The 18,867-nt window shown below is 38.9% G+C and overlaps 1 protein-coding gene across 4 annotated transcripts in view; it reads right to left on the bottom strand.

Annotated features, from left to right (window-relative positions):
* Nucleotides 1-1,935: 1,935 nt before the first annotated feature.
* LOC139449381 (glutamate receptor-like) overlaps nt 1,936-18,867 on the bottom strand; it is a 65,105-nt gene continuing 48,173 nt past the window's right edge. The window contains exons 10-17 of one of the 4 annotated variants that reach the window (XM_071230741.1): nt 16,251-16,463; nt 14,579-14,925; nt 13,837-14,035; nt 9,979-10,226; nt 8,549-8,660; nt 7,802-7,939; nt 7,136-7,237; nt 1,936-5,407 (exon numbers count right to left, since the gene is read on the bottom strand). In XM_071230741.1, coding sequence (XP_071086842.1) covers nt 5,333-5,407; nt 7,136-7,237; nt 7,802-7,939; nt 8,549-8,660; nt 9,979-10,226; nt 13,837-14,035; nt 14,579-14,925; nt 16,251-16,463 — 1,434 coding nt within the window. In that variant the 3' untranslated portion in view covers nt 1,936-5,332. The remainder of the gene's footprint in view (nt 5,408-7,135; nt 7,238-7,801; nt 7,940-8,548; nt 8,661-9,978; nt 10,227-13,836; nt 14,036-14,578; nt 14,926-16,250; nt 16,464-18,867) is intronic. The other 3 variants (XM_071230742.1, XM_071230743.1, XM_071230744.1) reach the window with 3 other exon arrangements.

Here is an 18,867-nt window from a genome sequence, read left to right as displayed (position 1 = left end):
TCCTGTGTCTATGACTGAGTGACCTGTGTCTATGACTAAGTGTCCTCTGTCTATGACTGAGTGTCCTGTGTCTATAGGTGAATGTACTCTGTCTTTGACTGAGTGTCCCTTGTCTATAGCTGAGTGCCCTTTGTCTATGACTAAGTGACCTGTGTCTATGACTAAGTGTCCTCTGTCTTTGACAAAGTGTCCTGTGTCTATGACTGAGTGTATTGTGTCTATGACTGAGTGTCATGTGTCTATATCTGAGTGACCCGTGTCTATGACTAAGTATCCAGTGTCTATGTTTAAGCATACTGTGTCTTTGACTAAGTGTCCTGTGTCTATGACTGAGTGTCCTGAGTCTATAATTAAGTGTGTTGTGTGTATGGCTGTGAGTCCTGTGTCTACATCGGACTGTCCTGTGTCTATGACTGAGTGTCCTGTGTCTATGACTAAGTGTGTTGTGTCTATGACTGAGTGTCCTGTGTCTATGATTGAGGGTCTTGTGTCTATGACAAAGTGTCGTGTGTCTGTGAGTAAGTGTCCAGTGTCTATGACTAAGTGTCCAGTGTCTATGACTGAGTGTCCTGTGTCTATGACTAAGTGTCCCGTGTCTATGACTGAGTGTCCCGGGTCTATGACTAATTGTCCTGTGTCTATGACTGAGTGACCTGTGTCTATGACTAAGTGTCCTGTGTCTATGACTGCGTGTCCTGTGTCTATAGGTGAATGTCCTCTGTCTATGACTGAGTGTCCCCTGTCTATAGCTGAGTGACCCGTGTCTATGACTAAGTATCCAGTGTCTATGTTTAAGCATACTGTGTCTTTGACTAAGTGTCCTGTGTCTATGACTGAGTGTCCTGAGTCTATGACTGAGTGTGTTGTGTCTATGACTGAGTATCATGTGTCTATATCTGAGTGTCATGTGTTTATTTCTGAGTGACCCGTGTCTATGACTAAGTATCCAGTGTCTATGTTTAAGCATACTGTGTCTATGACTGAGTGTCCTGAGTCTATAATTGAGTATGTTGTGTGTATGGCTGTTTGTCCGTTGTCTACATCTGAGTGTGTATGACTAAGTAACCCGTGTCTATGACTGAGTGTCCTGTGTCTATGACTGAGTGTCCTGTGTCTTTGACTAAGTAACCTGTGTCTATGACTGAGTGTCCTGTGTCTATGACTAAGTGTGTTGTGTCTATGACTGAGTGTCCTGTGTCTATGATTGAGGGTCTTGTGTCTATGACAAAGTGTCCTGTGTCTATGATTGAGGGTCTTGTGTCTATGACAAAGTGTCGTGTGTCTGTGAATAAGTGTCCTGTGTCTATGACTAAGTGCCCTGTGTCTATGACTGAGTGTCCTGTGTCTATGACTAAGTGTCCTGTGTCTATGACTGAGTGTCCTGTGTCTATGACTAAGTGTCCTGTGTCTATGACTGAGTGTCCTGTGTCTATGACTGAGTGTCCTGTGTCTATGACTGAGAGTGTTGTGTCTATGACTGAATGTGTTGTGTCTATGAATGAGTGTCCAGTGTCTATGATTGAGGGTCTTGTGTCTATGACAAAGTGTCGTGTGTCTGTCAGTAAGTGTCCATTGTCTATGACTAAGTGTCCAGTGTCTATAATTGAGACCATGTGTCTAAGACTGTGTCCTGTGTTTGTGGCTGTGTGTCCCAATGCCTGTGTTTTCTGGTGTTCCGTAGCTTTCACTGAATGTTCTATTGTTAGTGAATGTCCTGTGTATATGTCAGGATGTCCTTCGGCTGCATTCCTCAATTACAAGCACTCAAAACCACCAAATGAACAAATATATTTCCGCAGCTTGGCACAATATCCCACTGCGACTGCTACCCATGACAACTCAATGATAAAAGTTTAATCGCATGCTATAAAATGGATTTCAATTTTTTACTAAATGATCTAAATCAATGAAAACACAAATCAAATCGACACTGGTTCTCACGAATTTTATTACAAATTTTACAGGATGACTTTCAAAAGACTGACAAAATTATTCACAATTTGTGACGATCACTCCCCCTCAACAAATGTACTAGATGGAATGCTAAACGGCATGAACAGCTGAATGTGGCATATGAATATATATACACACTGGATATCAGGACACACTAAGCAAATCTGAAAGCATAAGTCATACGTGAAAAGTAGTCTCCTTAAAACAAATGATTAAAATTGGCTCATACACAATGCATTCTACAAAATCCTACCGATGTGCAGTTTGCATTAGTGAAGCTGGGAGAAAGGTGGAAGAACATATATTTGAAATCAATTTCATTCATGTGTATAGGCAATAGAGAGATAACATGAAAACACATAAAACGGTATTGGCCAATGGGCCTAGAAGATAGATGAAACTGTTCTTTATTGATACACGTGGAAGATCGTGATCGGGTTCCTTTACTCTCAAAGTGTACCACTGGAAACAAACAAACATGTCTTAAGGTAATATTATAGACAATATTACAAAGGTGTAATTAACACTGAAGCGACCGTGTGGTTTGAATACAATATAAAACTAATTAAGACTGTCTTGAAATACTTTCTCCTACTATTATTGCAATTTAATTGTATGAACGATAATGAAGTGCAAACCTAAAAAACCAAATACAAGGTATTTGATACTGCATTGTGACAGTGTTGTAGTTCCATATGACGTTTCTGACTATTTCTAAGACAATATTAATATGTATTATTTATACATAAGCCAAACTTGCATGCGTGAAATTGGCAGGACTATGATATTATCTACAACCTCTAACATAATATATAATTCACGTCATGTAACAATATAGATATAAAATAGCCTATAGCCAACATGAAATGAACCAAATGGGTATATTTTATAACATATATATACTTTAGATAACGGACATAGTTTTAAATAACAAAAAATCAACCTGCTTTGCAATTCACTTAAGCATCATACTGACAAACACAATGTACAAACTTACCAAAAACACTAAAGACGCACAATAATTAATATACATTGTATCCTACTGAACCAAAGTGATCGAAAACGGAACATAACGTCCACCTATACGACAGTCTATGTTCAATTGAGCAATCAGGTGAAACCATGTCTAATGGATCTAGTAATATATATCTAGGTTGACAGACATGATAAAATAGTCAACCCAAGAACAATTAGCAAATATGCAACCCGTATGTTACCTTCGCAGTCTCATATTGATAAGGCTACGAACGAATACTCAGACGATGTTTTGAGGGACTGTGTTACATGAAAGACAATCAATACGCACGTGTAAATCAGGATTCTTGTGAGAAGTGTCCTCATACACAATACACTTAACCCAAGGTCTCAACAATCTAATCATTTGTTCTTCGGAGAAGCCTCTTTCACCGCAATTTAAAATCATCACAGCGGAAACGGTCTTACCATCTGTTGGTCATGGAACCCTAGTTGGTGGTGAGACGTGTGAATGCTGAAACTACTGACCTACATCTAGGAGCTTTTTGTCCTTTTGTCGAACTTTAGATGAAATTTTACTATTTATTTTGAAGCTATTTCTCCCAGATAACATAAGGAAAGGGGCTACGTAATACTGTCTCATTAACTTGTAACAGAAAAGGAAGAACAAATGATTACTCGTTTAGCCATACAACTAAATTGTTCTAGGACGTTTATAAGACTTACAGAGCGTGAATTTGGAACAATCTTGATATATTAGGAGCGTCAGTCTTAAATGAGCAATGTTCGCTCATGTCTGAGGATCGACGATTTTGATGTCATCCAATATGTGAAGGCAAATACATTGTGAGTAATGCATGCATCCTTCTCGTGTGAACTGGGGTGCATTATGTTACACTGTTACACTGTTACACTGTGTAGTACTAGGTATGTACACCATTACGTAGAGCGTGCAGAGTAGAAACCAAATACACAGATCGTGGTCTGAAAGGTTGCACTATATAGAAGCAGCAATGATACCTCTGATTTCACACACAGAATGGCCACATGGTCCTTGTGTCTGTAGCTGAACAAAACTAATCACAATGCATCAATGGCTACACATTATTCAGCACATAGAGCACATGACAAACAAGCTGTTGGAACATATCACACTGAACTCATAATGGCACAATAATCTTCTAGTTTCAAATTCGTGGTCTCGTGGTTAGCAGTTAAGCACTTTGCCTAGCTCAATTTTGAGTTTCTTTGTTTGCATTCTGTTTTATGTAGGTAACAACGAAAGCCTGAAAACAAAATTCCACTCTGTTGATGGATAATACCTTCGGGCAAGGCATAATTCTTATCAAAATATCTATTGGCAACCTCGGGTAGATAATATCTATATGGCTTCTCCATCAACATTGCCTGTTTTTTGGGTTAATTAAATTTATATTGTTCTTACTCTTCACGGTGTGGACATATGGCGTGAGTAAAACGTACTGTATTTGACGTAATAAGCGCCAAGCTCTAATAAGCGCCCACGGCGATATTTGATAATATATATTATAATATATATAAGTGAACAATCCCAATTAGCCCCCCTTCCGATTGATCAATGTCCACAAGACTTATATATTCGTGTAAAATACGCACGCGTGTGTTATATGCACCCTTCATTATGGGCAATAAAATTCTGGAAAAATATGTCTGTCGTATATAAACAGTTCAGACCGTCAGCATAAACCACGAAATTTATCTTTCAACTCTATTTTTCCACCAAAATAATATTCTAATAAGAGCCCCCTGTTTCTAATTTTGAGAGCGCCCTGGGAGCTTATTACGTCGAATACGGTATATATCAAGTTTTCAATACGTAACACATGCTGGTTGTTGAACGAGGTTATTTTAGAGTACCGGGTCCTTCTTCTGTACCCATCCCCTGAAGCTGCTGACTCCATATGTATCGGACTATATATTCCTGTCTTTGACCAAATAGTGTTTATTCTTGGTGTCATAAACGAGAGCTTAAGACTTTAGTAAAAAGTAATTTATACTTTTGTCTGGACTATTGTGATTGTTTGCACATCATAGTTGGGAAATGTTTCTCATTGTCGATCACTTTTGGTTGGTGTATTCATACACATTATGTGATATAATTCAATTTATAACCCAGTTTGAGAGTATGCGGACATTCGGGCTAATCCGACAGCTCATTCTGGCCTCGGACTTCAAGCTCCAAAACCACATAGTCTTCTTTTCCTTATGGATGCCAGGCCATATTCAGTTTCCCCAAATGGTCTGTAAACTTTTGCGACTTCGACAATGACCATTTGTTTGAACGAAGTTTCTCTTATTGTAATATATTTTGTCTCTGGTTGTTATCATTGTACACAGTTTGTACAATGATATAATCCGGGCTCAGTCATACTTGTGTGTGGGTATTTCCGTCTTGGTAGGTGTCAACTCCAACGATGGGGGTAGGGCCGGTGTACGTGTACTGGAAGAATTAACACAAAATATCAGATGCATTACTGACCTAGCCTACGGCTGTTGAAATTGGGAAAATTAGAAAAATACTAATGGAAACAAAGGGATGGAAGTAACAGCTGTTCAATTCAAAGCATTGTTCAAGGAATTGCCATCTTAGGAAAGTCAATCTGCATTTCAAGAAGGGTTCAAATAGCACTGTTATTCATGCACTGCAATTATATTTGTTGTATGCATAGCCATCAGTCATTAAAAGGTGAAGGCCGAACCATGTTTATCCGGGTAATTTGATACTTAATTTATTGTTTTTTTCTGACAAAGAAAATTGTATTACATTCATGTAATGCTAATAATTCGCTATGATAAATTCGAAGATGGTATAATTTGACAACTAACTCTGCAACCACTTATCTGGCACCAGATACAATGTCTCTCACAAATTCAAACGCCAAAAGCATGATTTATCTGTTTACCCCGAATATAGGTATGCATAAAATGAATTGCGTCCCCACTCCCTGGGGAGTTGCATTTCGGAATGAGGAATTGTAACAGGAATGATATAATTTACATATATGTTGTGGCAAAACGTTGTGTCTAATTTCAAAACATCCCTTTATTTGATATTTGTAATAAATTCAATAATATTTCATAAAATAAATGGCAATAATACTGTGCTTGTCAACTGCATGCTGCAGAAATGTGAGCATGGTATCTATACATGTACATTGTAAATAAGACTTGTGTGTAAAACAGCTTTAAGATAAAAATGTGAAGAATTTTGTTTTCATTTGCAGTTAATCATGCTCTAATATGCATTCACAAAACAATGTTGTAATAGCACTATTTGTGCAAATATATGAAACAAATAGCTACAACAACGTCGACCTGAAACAAATAAATCTTCATAATTCGTTTTTAATGGTGTTAGTTGCATCTCAAAAAAGAACTTCAAGCGCATATGGGAGAGAAAAGGGTACAGGCAACCATGGAAGTACTCCAAAGATACTAAGACAGGTGTGTTGTGAGGTGCATAAAGAAGGAAATAGTGCTAAAATGTTAAAAAAACACAAGTGATAAAATACCTGATACAAACTGATAAAGGATTTGATGAGATGCCATCAGCATGGCTAAACATTTGATTAGTTTAATTTTCAGGTAAATATATTAATATAAAAAGCCGATTTAATTGGCGTTTTGAAGTGTTTTTCAATTTAATTGGTTAAGTATGTTTAGGTTGGCAGCGCGGTCATCGTTTGGAAGTTTACAATAAATTATAATTATTTTACATATTCTTTTCACAAACGTGTACTGATCAAAACAATTAAGAGCACAGACAACGCTTTCTATATGATGTATAATACGGTAATATTGTCATTAAATTAAACATAGATTTAAATTATGACATTTAAAGACAAGTTACAAGGATAAAAGAAGAGTATCAAATATAAGTTAATTTAGAGGGCGAAATAACGTGCAACAGTATTGATCTTTGTTAGTCAAGACTGGAGAGCAGTATCTTTCCTTGTTTACCACGACGGAAAACAGCATCTTTCTTTGTTAGTCATGACCAGAAAAGAGTATGTTACTTTGTCTGCGGTGACAAGAACACAGTATCTTTCTTTGTGAGTGCCTTCAGAGCAATTAAGTGATAACACCGAGCTTGAATAAGTGCCACGTGAATCGAATCTTGACTAACCAAGATGTGTGAGAAGACTGTCAGAGAAAGATGCCAACTCACAGTATTCAATGTCTTCCTAGGGGGAGAGGTGGGCTCATCGCTGTCTGAATGACCACGGAACGAAAGCCGAGCTTTTGATCTTACTGTGGAGCCAAACGTTGTCTGGAAGATGGTGAAAAACGCTCATGATTCTACCTTATATTCTTTTTGACTTTTGAAAATTCAACGTCCTTTGTTCGTAGAAATTGTCCAGATACGTAAAATATGTTTGGAATTACAATGCTACGCCAATGCCTCTTTTCCACCTTGACTTATACCTACATGTCGTATCGTCGTGTTGTTTATGATGGGACCTAAAGGGCAACATGGAATAATGATGAAAAGGGTCAGAAAGGAATAAAAAATGAAAGGACAAACGAAAACAACGTGAAAGCTTGTTATAATGCTATAACATGTTAGGCTACAGACCTTATTAGTTTTCAAATATAGTACAAAATATGTGATAGATGCATTAATACACACATGGAAGATACTGTGTGATATCATGTTGATGTCACATATTCAATGCGATGTCACAAACATGATATCCACATCAAATTACATGAAGCTGCGGTGATTGTGATGGTGACATTAGCGTTAATGTTGACAACATCGTCATTCATTACGTCCATGAGAGAGAACATACATAAGGACAGACTCAGGGGTGGAAATAGATCTTTACCGTACCTTGTATTTTCTCGAGTCGACACGAGACTTGTAGAAAAACTCGACCACGGCTGTGACCAGAGCAAGAATTAGTCCTCCAATAAGAATGTAAAAAATACCTGCCACGTTTTGCAACGTCAGGGCACTCTGGGTTCCGTCCTGAAACAACATCAGAGTTATTCCCCTTCTTGAGTACTTAGTTTGTCCTTAACGTATGGGAAATAAGGTGAAGGAATATCTTTAACCCTTAATATTACATAATATATACAAATTTGAGGAGCATATTTAAAAGCGAAACGTAACAACATAATCACTAACGTAAAAGCGACCAAACCATTTCCATACAGCAGAGGCCGTTGCACGATTCAGATGATATCATAAGCATGTTTTTCACCAATCACTATCACATGCTGATCACACCAGGTAATGACATTATGACATAGTGATGCTACAAAGTAATTAAACATATTTCGAAATTGGTATGCATGAACAAATTACAATGCATAAAGGGTAACCATCTTCATTTGAGTGATACCAGTGACTTTTCGAATCCTATATTCACCATTATAGCCCAAAATGCATGCTCACCATTTACCAAATAATACTTCATTCAACTTTATACAATCAGGGTTAGTCGCAACCCCTCTCAATATGTAAGCAGGAAATTATTCTAATTTGTTCCTCTTGGTGCGTTCACAGACATTTGCATTAAGAACAATTACTCCGAATATGCCGAGAGGACGTGACTACTTCGAGAGAAAATAATACCGTAGACGTGCTCTCTCTGGCACACTCCCCTTGGTCGTACCACCAGTGCTTCTGCCATTGTGCTAATTTGCCGGATTCTCGCAGCTCCAGCACAGCAAAGTTCAAGTAGTCCCTGTGGAGCAAACATCATGAAGGTGTTGAACTCCACTTTCCCACTTCTTTGCATGTCATTTCAGATTAGACTTTGATTAAACTCATTATGGTCTTGACTTAAAGATTGTAAAGCCTGTGGCTAAAACCCCCTATTACAATCTTCACCAGTAACACATAAGGAAGGGGATAAAAGAACATGGAATAGAAACTCATTCGGATTCACTATCCGTGGAGTGACCGATAGGTGAAGAGAAAAAAGAAAATAAATACAGTGATATAATAATGAAATAAAGGATGAATAAAAAAATGATATTTTCAACTGCTTTGGATTGTACTAGACTGTATTGGGTTGTTTGAGAGTGCTGAGGTTCTATTATCGTTTATGGCTTGTATTCCTTCCAACCAAAATTTCAAAAACAAGTTCTTTTCCAGTGTACATATGTCCGGAAAGTGTCATGTCCATTGTTTCAAAACTGCATCTTCAATCGCATGAGCCATAAAATCACGAACTAATGAATCAGACTGAGTGAGTATAGTTTTACGCCGCTTTTAGCAATATTCCAGCACTATGACGACAGGGGATACCAGATATGGGCTTCACACAATGTAACCATGTGGGGAATCAAACCCAGGTGTTCGGGGTGTCGACTGAACTCTTTGAACACTAGGCCACCTCACCACTCCAATGAATGAGAATGATAAATCATTCTTAAAGGGAACTATCCCAGCTTATTTGAATGATGTTGTTAAGTGCTACTGTGTTAAATTAAATTTGTATGATTCACAGTGGTATAATAGTTAATGGAAATCGCAAAGTTTGGCCCTATACTCAAAATAGGTACCAAACCTGGAACATAGCCTGTCTTTATCATTCAATTTGGCATCATGTCGTTTGTTTAGAATCTTATGTTAATACACTTTACTTCCGTTACATGAGTGAGTGAGTTGGGTTTAACGTCGCTTTTAACAGTGTTCCAGTTATATCACGGCGTGTCAGCTTAATGTGGGAGGAAAGCCCGAAGTGATGCAGGTCTAAGACGTTTACCACTTCGGTGAAACTCACGAGCACGGGTATGGTGCTGACAAACCTCGAAACATAATCGGGGTGAACAGGGATTCGAACCCACAATCATAGGTTTCTGGCGTGCCAAAGGGACACAACTCTGCACAGCGAATCGCGGCGCCTTAGACGACTGGACCACCCGTGCCCCCTTCCGTTACATGAACATTATGGTACATTCTGTGTATTCTGTGGAGATGTAAAGTTGAAAGTGTAATTAAGCATTTGATAAATAAAATAAAAAATAAAATAATATCAACAAGATGTGATACAGTACTTGAGTTCCGATCCAACAGGTGTTGCTATTCCGAAACCATTTGAATTGAGGTTCTGTCCAACTTTCATCGTGTCACATGGTTTTCTCTGATTGTAGAAATCGTTTGTGGTGGATTCAATGAGGAACGCGTATTTTCCTTTTTCGTTTCGAACTTTTTCGATGCCATCTTTGATAGAGTTGACGAACACACTTGGCTGCGCTGAGGTCATGTAGGACCACATTCTGTGATATATTGCTACTTTCGAATTCTGAAACGAAACGAAAACTTCAGCAGTTAGGCAAGTGTTCGGTAGATGGTTCATCTATTGCCTGTTTTGTTCAGTGCACCATCTCTATCGTTCGGTGCAGGGGTCCATTTCGATTAACACAAGCCCCCACTGGTGATATATTCAGAGTGAACCACGGCAGTCAGTGGGCCTCCGTGGTGTTTTAAGCCATTACCCTGACTTCCCAAAGTAGAACATGAAATATTACCACCCTCATTAAGAATCTTTAGTTCTTGATGGGGCTTCAACGAGGCCCCTAAGCTCCAATAAGAAATGCGTTTCGTTGAGCATCGCAACGGACCTTCATCAACTGATTGAACATCTAGGCGCTTGCTCGGGAGACTACTGAGAACTAAGAGAACAGAAGACATCAGAGAACGGAGAACAGAGACAATAGACGTTTCTATTGTGTCATGATGTCCATGTTATCTTTCTTTAGTTACTGATTTATAATTACAAGGATAAAACATGTCAAGGAACAAAAGCTCGGGGAAATTGTTAGTTTCAGCGAATTCATTAAACTCAATTTGACTTACACTTACTTGTTTGCAAGTTGTTGGTAGTTTGCAGTTAGAACTTAATTATTATCATCATTGCACGGAGACAATTTCTGACACTGATGGACACAGCACACTTGAACATGGAGAGGTCTAAGTCTATATATAAAGCACGTGTATGTGTGCACCATTATCCTGAAGTCCTCATCTTTGAAAAGAATATTGATATCATTGCAATGACACAACGACTAATTGACGGATCGTTTAATATTCGAGTGTGTGGGTGTGGAATGGTGTGGTGTGGTGTGGTGTGGTGTGGTGTGGGTTGGTTTTGGCGTTGGCAGTGTGTTTTAGAGTATACAGAGGAAGCTAAGGGTAAATGAACCAAAGCCAATGTTCGATGGCCTTCTCTCTGTGATATTACTAAAATGATGTAAAGGTATTCCGTAGCACTAGATCTACGTGCTCAACGTCCAAATCGTCAACGCCAGCGGATAACCAGTCCCGCATAACTTACGAAACAGATTCCATTTCGCGTAAATGTTGCAAATCATATGAATGGAGCACTGAACATCAGTGATGACACCAGGTGTTTGACGTCAGACATGATGTTATTATGAAATCCCACGTCATCATACACTGGATTACATCAATTGCATACATGACAAATGATCCCGCTTGACAGGCAGTGACAAATCCATTAAATGTACTATACTCATAAATATTGACAGTTTATATAATGGACGCGATATCCATGTCGCCATGTCAGATGCTACGTTTTTCAAATTTGAGACATGATTCTTCTTGAGAAAACACTAACATGCAGTGAAAAGTCCACAAAATCTTCGCGCATTGAATCCATTTTAACAACGTGTTTCAACCAATCAGATTTCAGCACACTCCTGTTGCATGGTTCACGGGCAATATGCGTACAATATAACACTCTCCCAACATGATGTCGTATCGGCATAATTCACGTCTGTAGATCTAGTGAATCTCGCACGAGGCACAGCTAATATGTTTCAGTGTTGTTGTATCCAGACGCGATCAATAACAAGATAACTCGAAATGGTATTACCTGATTGCGTGTTGGCTCTGACATAGTTTACGAATATGAATAAGGACTATGGCGTGTAGACATGACGGGCTACCGATGGGACAGGACACCTTCGCCCTTTACCATCGCTTGGGTCAGCATTGTCAGAACAGTTATTAATCATTTGTGAAGGAATAACACTTCGTTGGATGTAGGGTAGTGATGTAGTGTAGTCAAACGTCCTGAAAAGCTCATAGTTTTAATTTGTTAAAAATCGGGTTTTTGCAACTGTTACTGAAAAAATATCTAATCTCCAGACAGTCTCAGCACCCTCCCCCCTCCCACCAATATCAGTTGCTTTACAATTACAAAATTGGTTTTCGACGCTTGAATGATACAACTATCCATCTGTATATTTAGAATATCATTAGAACGGTACGACCAAGAGTGGCCCGGGAACCATGCATTGAACAATATAATTACAGTTACAATCCGGATTGTTAGTAATATATATATATCTATATATATTCAAAGGGGCATTACTCCGCACCAATGATTAGTGTATGGATGACTTCCATGGAAAGTGTTCCCTTCTGATTACCGGTTATCACTGTATAGGATATATTCCTTTACTGTTATATATCACCACTTGTACCACTTGTATCGAGTCAAAAGACGTTTTTGCACATTGTCATGTAACTTGGTTCCAACTACAACGTTCTTTCAGCTATGTACAATCAAAAACAACACATACTTGCACACACTTAAAATATGAAATATAAAAAAAGAAAATAAAGTATAGATTTTTGGACTGATATCATTTTGGGTGTAAATTCCAGACATCATTATCTTAGTAAATCGGACAAGTACTGCTGGACGCTAACAGATTTTAATTTGTCAGTTTTTTTTAAAAACTTCCTAAAATTATCTGACCTAGCGTTTGTGACTTTTTGTGTGGATGATTACGTTTGTTATTTGTTTGTTGTTTAACGGCGCACTCTGCATAATTCCAGCTTTATTACGGCGGTCTGTAAATAATCGAGTCTGGACCAGACAATCCAGTGATTGACATTATTGAACATCGATCCACGCAGTTTGGATACGATGACATGCATCATCAACCAAGCCTGACCACCCGATCCCGTTAGTCGCCTCTTACGGCAAGCATATGGGTTGCTGAAGACCTATTCCAACCCGGATCTTCACGGGTCGAATGATTACGTACATCAACTTTGTGTGACTGTGTCAACAATTATGCAGCCTCTTTGACAACATCTGAGTTTCCTCACGGCGTTTCAGCTTCATGTTGGGTGAAAATGTGACAAGGCCAGAGGCGTTTATCACGAATAGGAGCAAATCAAACTAAAATGATCAGGTTCAATCTGGGATTGAACTGATCACGACGTCTTTCGAGTATAAATATTCAAATATATGCAACTCAGAACAGGAAATTTGGCTTTAGGCTGCTGTTCCACCTGTGCAATAAGGTAAGTTAGAAGGGCGTGCGTAATGAATAAATTATGAATTCACATACTGTGAGTCTGAATGATAACGGTTTTACGAACCCGAACCATGGGAAATCGAACCCAGGCCTCTAACGTGACGAGCGAACGCTTTAACCATTAGGCTATCCCACCGTTGCCTGACACAGGATTCCTTGAGGCTGCCATAGTATGTTTGGAATATTGTGGCGTAAAACAACATTCACCCACTCATCCTTATAGCGATTTGGTGGACGGAACAAGGCTCGTCGAATACATTTACCCTACGAATACTGAACGAGTGTCCTCGGTGTAAATACATGTATGTTTGTTTTTCGTTTAAGATCATGCGCAGCAACATTCCAATATACTCGGCCTGTAGATACATCGCGTCTGGACCAGACAAACCAATGATTGATATTATGAGCACACTAACACCGTCGAGGTACGATGATGTCAACCAAGACGCCTAACCAGACCCCCCAATCCATTTAGTTGTCTCACGAGTATGTATCGACTGCTGGGACACAAGCTTACCCGGAATCCCAAACAGGTGCATTTAGACATAATAGTTTTACCTTAAAGAACATCTTTGTGCTTCCAGAACTGACGGTGCCATAGTGGATATCTGTTTGTTTAGCAAGGTCCTCCGCCGATTCCACTGGTGTCAACATACGTTCCACGGTGAGGAAAGCCGCCAGGTTGGCGGTGTAGGACGAGATTATAATCAGAGTGAAGAACCACCACACACTCCCCACTATTCGCCCTGACATCGACCTTACCAAACAAAGAAACAATTTGCTGAACAACCTTCCACATTTGAAACAGATTGTGGTGTAGTTTAAGAATTCAAAACAAAACATTTCGAAACAGCGGGAATACTATTCATGGTTGTCAGAAGTTGAGAAGACGGGACTGCTATATTCGTGAACATTGTAACAATGCCATATGTCTTAGATTATATTTAATTGCGAATGTTGTAATCCTTATGTTTTCGAAGAATGAAGAAAAACAAAACAAATATGAATAAATTTAAGCTTCAATTAACAATGTTAAATTTAAAAGTTAAAATCCCATCCTAACCGTAATGTCATGTACATTTGTATGCCAATATTAAATTATGGTGTCTACGCGTTTCATTAAATGTTCCTTCTTAAACGTATGTTTCCATTCTATTTCTAAGATACTAACAGCTGATCTAAAAAACACACGAAATAACAGATCACAAATGGAATGGCAATCCACCGATTAAACACATGGGTTATATAAAAAAAATTATTCGGTCATTAATTCCAAAATGATGTATGTTATATACATTACCTTGGCGATATATCACATCCTTGTTGCATAAAAGCTCCGAGAGAAAACCAAAGACTGTTTGAGATGGTGAAGTCATTGGTAATAGAGGAGTCATCACACATGTGCCACTCGTTAGGGCTGAACCTGCTCACCAAAAATAGCACCACACTCACACCAATGTACGCGAACACTATACACATCCAGATCTCATACGACAGGGGATCCATGAAGGAAAATACATGAGCTTTTTGGTTCTCTGGCTTCTTGATCATAATGCTGATTCCAAGACTCATGAAAGGTTTTGTGAAGTCTATGATTCTCTCACGAGCCGCTGTGATGGTTAGGGGGGCGATGGCAAGATCTGCTTCCTGAAATGAATGAATGAATGAATCGAATGAATGAGTTTTACTAGTATTCCAGTAATATCATGGCGGTGGGCACCATAAATGGGCTCAACATATAGTGTGGAATCGAACCATGAATGAGTATGCGGATGGGTGAGTGAGTGAGTGAGTGAGCGAATAAGTTAGCTGTTGATTAAATGGGTGAATTAGAAACTTAGTAAGTTCATGTAAGTGAGTGAGTGGGTGGTGTTGGTGGGTGAAAGGACGAGTGAGTAGAGAACTATTTTAACTAGGTGAATAAGTGAGTGAATGGATGAGAAGGTCAATGAATTGAGTGAGAGAGTGAGTGAGTGAGTGAGTGAGTGGGTGACGACATGTAGGTGGGTGAGTGGATGAATGGATGAGTGATTGAGCGAGTGATTGAAAAAGAACTGTTCAATCAACTATACGGAATTCAATGACGCTTACACCAACTTGAACATACACTTGTGATATACAGAACCAACATTGTTAATATACATATACGAATTTGTCGCTTCCATTAAGTTGTGACTGTTTCTTTTCTGGGAGACGCGTAGGGTATGAATTCGCCTAACACCTTGACGTGTTCATTGTGATGAATTATAACGTTGCAAGAAACCTTAAATTAAACTTCAAACCAGTTTTTCCACAAGACTTTATTGACACATTATTACCCGGAGTAGGGACGAAGATGGAGGGTATTACTTGAAATGAAATTGCTTAGCGGTTACATAACTTTCCTTTGTATTTGATGGCTGTCGCAGAAAGAAAAATACCGCATGAAATTGGTTCGATGAGCCCAAGGAGAAATAGTTTCTAGGTCACAAAGTTACAGTGCGCAAAACATCAGAGGTAAACAATGGCAATTGGATTTAAACCTTTGAGAAGAAACGATTTATTTACATTTAATTAAATTTCATCATGGGTTTCACAGACAGCTCACTCGACACATGTATTGTAACTCCTTGAATTCTAGTCCCACGACAATAATCGGATCTCACTGTGTCCTTGTAGGGCACAACACAGGAGTACCTTTGCAGTATTTCTGACGTTTCTTCTCTGTATAATTGTTATACCATATACTAGAATATGTAACATATGTATCAATATGTAGACAGCGTCATGCTTTAATACTGTAATAGAATAACAAAATTATAAAAAAGTATAACATGCATATAGTCATGCAGCCAATATTTTCCCATGCTATTTTTCGAATGTATTCTATATACATATGCATGCTTTAATACCGTGGTGGAATATCACATTGACAAAAACACTATGACATGTTTATTTAATTATTTCATATACTAAAATCAACATGTACATACGTGTCGACTCAGTTCTCCAACCATGCCATTCCATGTGCCATTTTTCATGATGGCACCATACGAATTGTCTTTTACAAAGCGTACATCGTAGTCGAAGCCTACATTCTCGGCCACGGCTTGAGCTAAATCCATACAGAATCCTTCCAGGTTTTCTTTGGCAACAAGAGGAAGACCGTTCACTGGAATTGTCTTGAATTTAACATATGGGTCCACCTGTGTTAAGAATTAGGTAGCGTGAGTAAGTTTGGTATAACAATTTATCACGGCGTTTTAGCCTAATGTAGGACGTGAGCCCGAAATGAAGACATTTTCAAATAACTCACGAGTGCGGCATGATGCGAACAAATATAATCATGATCATAGCAAATCTGGGATTGAAGCAAAGACCATAGGTTTCTGATACAGCTAAGGGACAAAACTCTGCACAGCGAATGGCGTCAGCTTGGATTTGGGGGGCAACCGTGCCTCCAGAAACAAATAAGACAAGTGATGGTAAAACCGACAAATCTTTGTCCATAACCATTAGAAATATCTGCTTGTTCAGTCGAACCCCGATAATCCTCAACAGTTCCAAGTTTTACCAGCCTGGATGAATGAACTAACGGATGAACACTATGGATAAATGTTGATACACGTATTTTGGAAAAGTGTATTGAAAGCTTGATTTCCAGAAAAACGGGGTTTCACAGTATAATAAAACAGTGATAATACAAGGCCGATTAATTTAATTTTAAAGAATTATTATTATTAATATATTTCTTTCTGATGTTCGATGGAAAATGTTTATCATAATCTCAAGACCTCCAGAGGACTTCTGATCATGTGACTCACACACTATTGTCTGTGCAAGAACTGCGTCAGGCACGTTCACACAATAAATGCGACACTGGTAGAAATTCAGGCTGGGATAATCTATTTCTGCATGTAACATAGAACGCTGATGTGTTTTTTCAACGTGCTGTCTTGAAGGTTTCATAAAGAACGACTTCCCCCGGATATTTGATTGTAATATTTATATGGCAACTGGAGATTTGGTCATTAAAATTTCTGTTCAGAACGCAAGTGAAAAATAAAAATTTCAAAAGAATCCTCCCATTAATGCTTATCCGTGGAGGTAATCACGATCAAAGAAACCGCTGTTTAGTTTCAATTTTAACCCAGGGAGGAGGGTCTGTTTAAGTTGCCTGGTTTTGAGGAACAGTCATAATATATCCACGTGTAGGTTTAACATTTCATGTTTCCTAGATTCTAATAAATGATTGCAGTCAATATTATCAACTTAGAAATGTAACTGTACACGCATTCTATTGATTTAAACATTAAAGTAAAATAGTTATTTATATGTTTGTTGTTTAAAGCTGATTGATATTATGAGTAAGAGTCAATGCCATTTGGGTACGATGAAGGCTATCAGCCAAGTCACAGAGCCTGACCACCCGATCCATTTAGTCACCTCTTACTATCAGCATGAGTTCGGACCGATCCATTTAGTAACCTCTTAATATCAGCATGAATTGGGACCTATCCATTTAGTCACCTCTTACTATCAGCATGAGTTGGGACCGATCCATCTAGTCACCTCTTACCATCAGCATGAGCTGGGACCGATCCATTTAGTCACCTCTTACTATCAGCATGAGCTGGGACCGATCCATTTAGTCACCTCTTACCATCAGCATGAGTTGGGACCGATCCATTTAGTCACCTCTTCCTATGAGCATGAGTTGGGACCGATCCATTTAGTCACCTCTTACTATCAGCATGAGTTGGGACCGATCCATTTAGTCACCTCTTACTATGGGCATGAGTTGGGACCGATCCATTTAGTCACCTCTTACTATGAGCATGAGTTGGGACCGATCCATTTAGTCACCTCTTACTATGAGCATGAGTTGGGACCGATCCATTTAGTCACCTCTTACTATCAGCATGAGTTGGGACCCCCTAAATCAACACGGGGGCAAGCTAGTCGGTACATGAACAGTAAGGGAGTAGGGTATTGGTACATAATACGATTTTACACGTTGGGAATCGAAACAGGTTTACGACGTTACTCGCAAAAGCTTTGGTCACAGGGCTTGACCACCAGATTCATTTAGTCACTTCTTACGATCAGTCTAGGTTCCTGTGGATCAGTTCTAACCCAGGATCCGCTATGTCGTTATCGACATTGTTTCTTGTCATCATCCAATCAAAGTCATGATGTTGTAATTAGTGTTTGTTTGTTTGATTGTTGTTCAACGCCGCACTCAGCCATATTCCAGCTATATGACCGCGGTCTGTAAATGATCGAGTCTGGACCAGACAATCCAGTGATTGACATCATGAGCATCGATCCAGGCAATTTGGATACGATGGCATGCATCAACCAAGTCAGCGAGCCTGACCACGCGATCCCGTTAGTCGCCTTTTACGACAAGCATAGTCGCCTTTTACGGCAAGCATGGGTTGCTGAAGAGCTATTCTACTCCGAATCTTCACGGGTCTTGTAATTAGTGACATGTATGAAACTGTTTGAAACTGGGACATTGAATATACGCCATTTGATTGACACACAGCATAGAAGGACAAGGTCACATATGGACTATATTTTCTTAAGAAATTAGGAAAATGTTTC

The sequence above is a fragment of the Haliotis cracherodii genome, unplaced genomic scaffold (assembly GCF_022045235.1).
Source record: "Haliotis cracherodii isolate W230 unplaced genomic scaffold, xgHalCrac1.p SCAF_8, whole genome shotgun sequence".
Lineage (NCBI taxonomy): Eukaryota > Metazoa > Mollusca > Gastropoda > Lepetellida > Haliotidae > Haliotis > Haliotis cracherodii.
Note: the sequence above shows the minus strand (reverse complement) of the source record. Positions and strands in the feature narration are given on the sequence as shown.